At 40.5% G+C, this 7587-nt stretch overlaps 1 protein-coding gene across 1 annotated transcript; it reads left to right on the forward strand.

The window, feature by feature from the left end:
- Positions 1-2076: 2076 nt before the first annotated feature.
- LOC138760351 (uncharacterized) lies at positions 2077-6138 on the forward strand. The gene is made up of 2 exons (XM_069930828.1): positions 2077-2227; positions 2352-6138. The coding sequence occupies exon 2, from the start codon at positions 4268-4270 to the stop codon at positions 6122-6124; it is 1857 nt and encodes a 618-aa protein (XP_069786929.1). The 5' UTR covers positions 2077-2227; positions 2352-4267; the 3' UTR covers positions 6125-6138.
- Positions 6139-7587: the final 1449 nt, after the last annotated feature.

Here is a 7587-nt window from a genome sequence, read left to right on the forward strand (position 1 = left end):
ACGCAGAATATTATCTAAAGTATATCTATTCTTTATAAAACCTGTTTGATCCATATGAATCAACTTGGGTAAAAATTTAGCCAATCAATTCGCTAAAATTTTAGCTATTATTTTATAATCGACATTTAACAACGAAATTGGTCTGTATGAAGATACTTTCAAAAGATCTCTATCTTTTTTTGGGATTACTGTAATTAAAACACTAGAACAAGACTCAGGTAATATATAATATTCTCCAACTTGACATAATACATCCCCAAACACTGTAGAAAAATCTTCATAAAAGATTTTATAAAATTCAACCGCAAATCCATCATCACCAAGTGATTTACCTTTCGGCATTTCCATCATAGCCATTTTAATTTCTGAATCAGTAAATGGTTCTTCCAACTCCTATATATCTGCTTCCTCTAATGTCAGTAAATTCAACTGTGATAAAAAAAAGATCAATCGATCCAGTTTTTTGGTTTTATTCAGATGTATATAACTTTTTATAAAATGAACAAAATTTATCATTAATCTCACGAGGTTTATAAGTAATAAGAGAATTCCGTCTAACAGCATTAATAGTCCTCAAAACCTGTTCTATCTTTAATTGCCACGTCAATACCTTATGTGCTTTCTCTCCCCATTCATAATATCATTGTTTAGTCCTATTAATCACACATTCAAATTGATAAGATTGCAAAGTATTATATTCCAGTTTCAACCTAGATAATTCTATTTTCTGATCTTCTGAAGCATCTTTCTGAAATTCCTTTTCTAACTCATCAATCTGTTTCTCTAATTCAAGTCTCTGATTTAATCAATTATTTTTTTATTTAGAAGTATAACTAATTATTTGTCCTCTCATATAGGCTTTCATAGCATCCCATAAAACAAACTTACTTTGAACAGAATTAGAATTTTCTTTCAAAAAATAGTTAATTTGTTTTTTCAAAAAATCAATAAATTCCATATTTTTTAATAATATTGTATTAAACCTCCAACGATAGGCCACTTGAATTTTCTCAGAAGTTGCATATGTAAAGAATGATCTGAAATCACCCTACTTGTTGTATTTTCCTTTGTAAATGTGCCGATAATAAAAAGAAGTCAATCCTTGAAAACGATTCATGTCTAGATGAATAAAAGGAGAAATCTTTCTCTGTTGGATTAAGATGTCTCCAAATATCACCTAATTTAAGAACTTTCATCAATGGTTGAACCTGAACTGTCATTTTAGATTTCTTAACTTTCTTCGGAGATTTATCTAATAAAGGTTCCAAAACACAATTAAAATAACCACCAACTAAAATATTATCATTAGCCTGACCCAGATATAAAAATGCACCTGAAATAAATATTTCATCATCTACATTTGGGGCATAAATATTAAGTAAAGTCCAAAATTCGCAAAAAATCTTACAATTCAATTTAAGAATACATCTTGCCTTTTCCTCCATTGATTGTAATTCAAAAGATAAATTTTATGTGTCAAAATTGCTACACCTTTAGCCCTGGAATTAAATGAAGAAGAATATACATGCCCAACCCAGTCCCTCTTCAATTTCATACTTTCTTTGACATTCAAATGTGTTTCTTGTAAAAAAGCAACATCAATTTTCATTTTCTTAATATGCGCCAAGACTCGCTTATGCTTGATCGGACTGTTTAAACCTTGAACATTAAAAGTAGCAAAACCTCAACTTTGATATATCTACTAATATTGCTAAATACCAATAATATCTTTATATGAAAACTCAAATCAACGTATATAGGCCCTCCCATATGTAAGGTAAAACATCATGAGATGGGAATGTGTAGGGAGTTACCCTGTACAAGGCTGTAACAAGAAGGGGAGGTGTCCTTGTACTCCTGTTAGGTAAAACATCATGAGATGGGAATGTACGGGGCAGTAACAAGATGTGAATGCATCCTTGTACTTACAAGATAAGAGAGACATTGATGGATTGAGAGGCAGGAAGCTAGCAGGGAAAGGATAGCAACAGTTTTAGTCATTGGACAAGTAATGATATGATGATGTTCTAAGCACATATCCAAGGGTATAAAAAATCACCATTTTGCTGATAACGGCAGAATGCATTCTCCGACTAACATGTTTAGTCGCAAGTGTTACAATCCGGTAATAAAGAACAAAGAACCCTGATTTCGACTCAGCCTGGTGTTTGTCTCACTCATTCATGAACAAAGCAGACCTAACAATTTGGTGACCCCGACGTGATGGGTGAGTGAACACTGGACGACGGTTTCTGTTTTTTCTGACAATCATCTCAGCCGGCTGATAAAAAGGTCCAGAGAAGCCTGTTTTAACAAAATTCTCTTTTTTTTTAAATCTTTATGATTGTCAGTAAGAACTGGAGATCGGACAAATTAGACGACCACAATTGAAGGTCGCATGCCAGGATTGTAACACGTAAGTGATTACAGACAAGATAAAAGTCCTTAAGGTGTTTGAATGACATTTATTAAGTGCTTCGCAAGAAACTACTAGAGTTTAAAAGTCTTTATTGTGTCGTTGCAAAGTCCAATAGAGTGAGAAGGTGGTCTATAAACAATTGAGGACCTGAGTTTTCTGCCCTAAACTGGTTATTAAGAGGAGAAATCTCCCACGTGAAGGTTGGGCTTTGAAAGAAAACAAAGGTTCAGGCTTATTGGCCTCAATTGTATCTGAGAGACTGACTTATAAATGTCCGGTAGGTATGATAATGTCTGTACACTTGAGAAGTTAAGAATTTATTTCCCCAATTCGCCGTGGTGGAATACCACAGCAGACACTAGAGACCTTAAGACAACAAAAAAAAGTACTCAGGGACGCCTGCCTGGTGAACAAGAACGACGACAGAAGGCTGCGACAGCTGTGTCCGGATCAGGTAGGAGATATTAATGAAAAAGTTGACAAACTCCTAAGAGACACCCAGTTTATTCGAAATACTTTTGATAAGTTAAATGAGGGTATTCCCAACATCACCAAGGAGATAAAGTTACGTAAATTCATAGATTGGTACAGGGAAACAGGACAAAAGTATAGCCCAAATATTTGGTTTTCTAGTTGTAATTTAACTTTCAGACCCCTTTGGGAAAACAGAGAGTGGAAAACGAGCAATCAGAGTATACAGGACAATCTGAAGTCAATTGGAGGACAAGACTTAGAGACTGTTCCTTTAAAAGATATTAGTCATCCAGCTTGCAAGGAGACATTTTTTAAAAAAAGCAATTTTCGTTGACATAGATCCCCTAAACGGACAAGAACCTAAATTAAAACAGGCATTAGAAAGCGGTCCCGCAGCTATGGCTGTACAGTTGCCTGCTAAGACTTTTGACCAAGTTATTAAGGAAATTAATCAGGAATTAGAGGAGCGAAATACCAGTAATGCGGCATTGGAAAAACAAAAAATGCTCCGAAAATGTGTAGACCGCTGGAGGAAGAGGGGTTGGTTACCCGGGGGCACTGAGATGTTCCTGACAGGTGAGGGAAAAAAAAATTTTAAAACGTAGAGGCTTAGATAAGCTGGAAGAAACAAAACACAGAAGGGAAAGGAAAAGTGCCTGTTTCCAGTTTCCAGCCACGAAGTGTCCGGGTTTGCTCTCTCCCTCCCTCCTTTCACCCTCCCCTCTCTCTCTTCTCTCCCCCTCTCTCTCTTCTCCCCCCCCTCCTCTCTCACCCACTCCCCCTCCCAATCCCAATCTGTGGCGGTGCTGCCCTGAAATCCCCAGGTTGGGCAGGGCAGAGAAATACAATTTGGTTTTAATTTTGTGCCCACAATTCCAGCTCCGCATCAAATGGGATCCTGTTTTATCCTCTCTCCCTCCCTCTTTCCTGCACCCCCACCATTGCGGGATCAGGGCAGACATTGTGGGCTGACATGTAGCTCACTCGAGGTGGGAGGGAAGGAAGGAGTGATAGTTCCCAGTGGTGGGAGACCCAATCTGATCCAGACCAGTGATCACAGGATGAGAACCTTTTAAAACCTTTGAAACGAAAGTGTTAATCTGAAGACTTTTCTCCCAGTGGGGCCAGTGCAAGGCATTTTCTCTCTCTATCTCTTGTGCTCTGTGTATCTGCCTCTCTATCTCTTTCTCTCGCTATGCTCTCTCTCTCTCTCTCTCTCTCTCTCTCTCATAGTCTCTGGATGTATGTGATGTCATGTATGTACTCTGACAATAAATCATTTATAAGTGAGTCTTATACAATTAAACAAAACGGGACACAGAAAACAAAATCTTTAATCGCGAGTCAGCAAAAAAGAGGGTGAGAGACAAGGAGATGCAGTACCGCGATGTCCTAGCTATATTCGAAGAATTTGGTTTCCCTGATAACCCACCTATTATGGCCCCTGTAGAAATAGCTTGTAGACCCCCGCCCTATGCATATGTGGAGTCACAAGGTGCCCCTGGCACCCCAGATGGGATACTGGAGTCACGTCCCTTATATCCAGATATTGAGACACTGGGGTGTGACAAGAACCTCGGGAATAGGGACACATCAGACGAGGTACAGGCCCCTTTAATAAAAATAGAAGGGGGAGTAATAGATGTGGAGACCCCTCTGGAGTCCAAGAAAATAGAAAAGGAGTTAGAGATACAGAAATGGAACATGAAAAAGGTTCAGGATAACATTAAAAACTTAAACAGAGATATTAATGTGCTGGGGCAGATCAGTGAGGATCAAAAAGAATTAATGGTAGGTGTATTTAAGGAAGTGGAAAAGATAACTACAACACTGTCAGGAGAAATTAAAGCTGAAGGAATGGTAATAGGAGTAAAGGACGAAAAGTGTAGTACAGATGAGGAAACGAGATACGATCCACCATGGGAGGAAAGTAAAAGGAAAAGACTCGGGAGGGAGAAAAATAGACATGCCTACCTGGACATAGTTAGGACAAAAGAGAAAGATGTGAAACAACTAAACTATGGCCGAAAAGATTATCTTAGAGATGAACGTGACCAATATACCTTTGACCCTGAGACATTGGAAGCTGATAGGGACAGTGACAGTGACAAAGAAGAGTCAGAAAAAGGTGGGATAAATAAATGCATGCCAAGAGTAAAGAAGGAGCAGAAATCCCCAAAATTGAGATATCAATGCCCATTACTGATCACGGGACGGGGAACTCAAAAATATGTACCCTGGTCACGAATGGACTTAGAGAGTTTAATGAAAAAACTACCTCCGTTGAGTAATGGGGCTAGTCCATGGATTTCTTGTTTTGAGCGAGAAACCTGCCAAGAACAATTAGCACTCGCAGATGTCAGAACTATCATGATAAAATTAAAGGCAGAAGGGGCCCTGAAGCAAATAGAGAGAATTGTAAGAAGCAGTAAATTGGGGGATGAAATAGAATTTAACCCACTTCGGAATAAATTTTGGGAAGCACTTAGAGAAACAATTCCTACACCCTATAGTTTGGATGCCTTGGTAACCCTTCAACTAAAGGAAGGAGAGACTGCCCACGAGTATTTCACTCGAGCATGGGACTTATGGGAAACAGGGACTGGAGAAAGACCCGACCACAGCCCCTTAGGAAGGGCTCACTTTCGTAATGGGATAATAAACGGACTACCTGCTACGGTTCAAGCAAAATTAAGGGACATTGTGGGATTAGAGACAATGTCAGAGGATTTGTGGAAAAGACACCTGACACATGCAATCAAACGACATCGTCAATCAGAGCATGCTAAGTCAGAAAGTGCGTCCCAGAAGGAGGTGGACAAAACAACCGATAAATTGGTGAGAGCCATAGAACATATAGGGGTTAAATTAGCGGCCCAACAGATAGTCCCACAGGTCATGGGGCCAGTGATAAATCCGGGACCCCAAGTAAGAAATGGTTGGGAAAGACAGCTAGGTACAATGTATAGAGGGGAACATGTAGTATGCTGGTACTGCCAAAATCCTGGACACTACCAGCGGAACTGTCCGGAGGCTGGGAGAGCAAGGGGAAAAAGATTACCCTCTATTAGAGGCTATCGGGGAAGAGGAGGAAACTTAAGAGGACAAGCAAGGGGTAGGGGTGGACACATTGATGGGCCCCAGAGAATCGGGGGGTGGCAGAGTGATCAACAAGTCCAGGCACCTCAGTGTAATGACTATATTGAGGAAGGTGCTGAATTTGATTATTGACGGTGCCCAGGAGAATCAAAAATCACGCCTCCCTGGGAGCCACCAAAAATTTGGGGGACGGTAAATGGAGAAAAAATTGAATTTATGGTTGACACAGGGGCAGCAGTTACGACAGTGATTAAAAAACCCCCAGGGAGCACATTTTCGGGCAAAACATTATCTACAATAGGATTCTCCGGGATAAGGGAAACACAGCCCTATACAGATAACATCGACATGACATTTGGACGACAGAGGGTTAAAACGCCTGTCCTGGTTGTGCCAAGTTGCCCCATTAATTTATTAGCAAGGGACATTCTTACCAAACTAGGAATAACCATACAATGTTCTGAGAAGGGCCTTCGGTTAACATACCCAGGGGATACAATAAGAAGGGGAGGACAGTTTATAGTAATGACCCCATCTAACGCTTCAGAAGACTCTGTGGAGGTTAGTATTTTCTGGAGTCGGCTACTGTATGATGAACCAGGCCCAGGGCTGATTAAACAGTTTTTTGAGTGGAGGGCCAGTATTCCTCGGTATGGGGATTACCATTATCCACTAGATCCTATGCATGTTACATTAAACTACACCATCCACGCGGACCAGGAATATGAGGAGAGGTGGGACTCTCTAAAAGAAGGGAAGACAGAAACGATACATTGTCCATTTATCTTTGTAGGTAAGGAGGGAATAGCTGCTATGGTTGTCATGACAGAAGAACAAATGGAGTGGTTCTGCTTAGGAGTAGAAAGTGTGCCTCATGTGACCTTGGGTATTGACAAAGATCATCACGCTCGACAGCTGGGTCCGATGGTAAAGGAAGCGATAGGGTGTGAATACAGGCAGACAGAAATCCCGGGATATTCCACCTCGGAGGGAGGAAAATTTGTCAGACTGAATATTGAAGCATGGGACCAGGTAGTGAATGAGAAAGTAGAAAGAGACCGAGCCATAGAAGGAGAAAATATTGATCACAGAGACTCAGACAAATATCTTTCTAATCTGAGTCCACATATATGGACAACGGGGCCCTATGATGTGGGAGTAATAAAAGGAGAGGTATTTCTAGAATTGGCCAACCCCGGGCAGAAACCAATATGGAGAAAACAATACCGCTTGTCGCCCAGTCAGGAGGAGGGTATTAAAGGAACGATAGAAGGGTTAATGGAGTCAGGGGTTTTAAGGGCGGCACCTGACAGTATGTGGAACACGCCCATCATGCCTGTTCCCAAACCGGGTAGAAAAGACTGGAGGATGGTACACGACCTCCGGGAGATTAACTTGGCTACCAAGACCATCGGGAGACCAGTCCCAGACCCATATGTAGCACTTAGGGCTCTGAGTCCGGAGCACGAATACTATACTGTCATTGATCTGGCAAACGCATTCTTCTGCTTGAAATTAGCTGAGGAATGCCAAGACTGGTTCACTTTCACTTACCAAGCACATCGGTACACATACACTAGATTACCTCAGGGTTA

The sequence above is a fragment of the Narcine bancroftii genome, chromosome 1, assembly GCF_036971445.1.
Source record: "Narcine bancroftii isolate sNarBan1 chromosome 1, sNarBan1.hap1, whole genome shotgun sequence".
Taxonomy (NCBI): Eukaryota; Metazoa; Chordata; class Chondrichthyes; order Torpediniformes; family Narcinidae; genus Narcine; species Narcine bancroftii.

What these genes read in the sequence shown, in the direction of transcription:
- LOC138760351 (XM_069930828.1), top strand. Translation starts at nt 4,268, where the DNA reads ATGCAGTACCGCGATGTCCTAGCTATATTCGAAGAATTTGGTTTCCCT.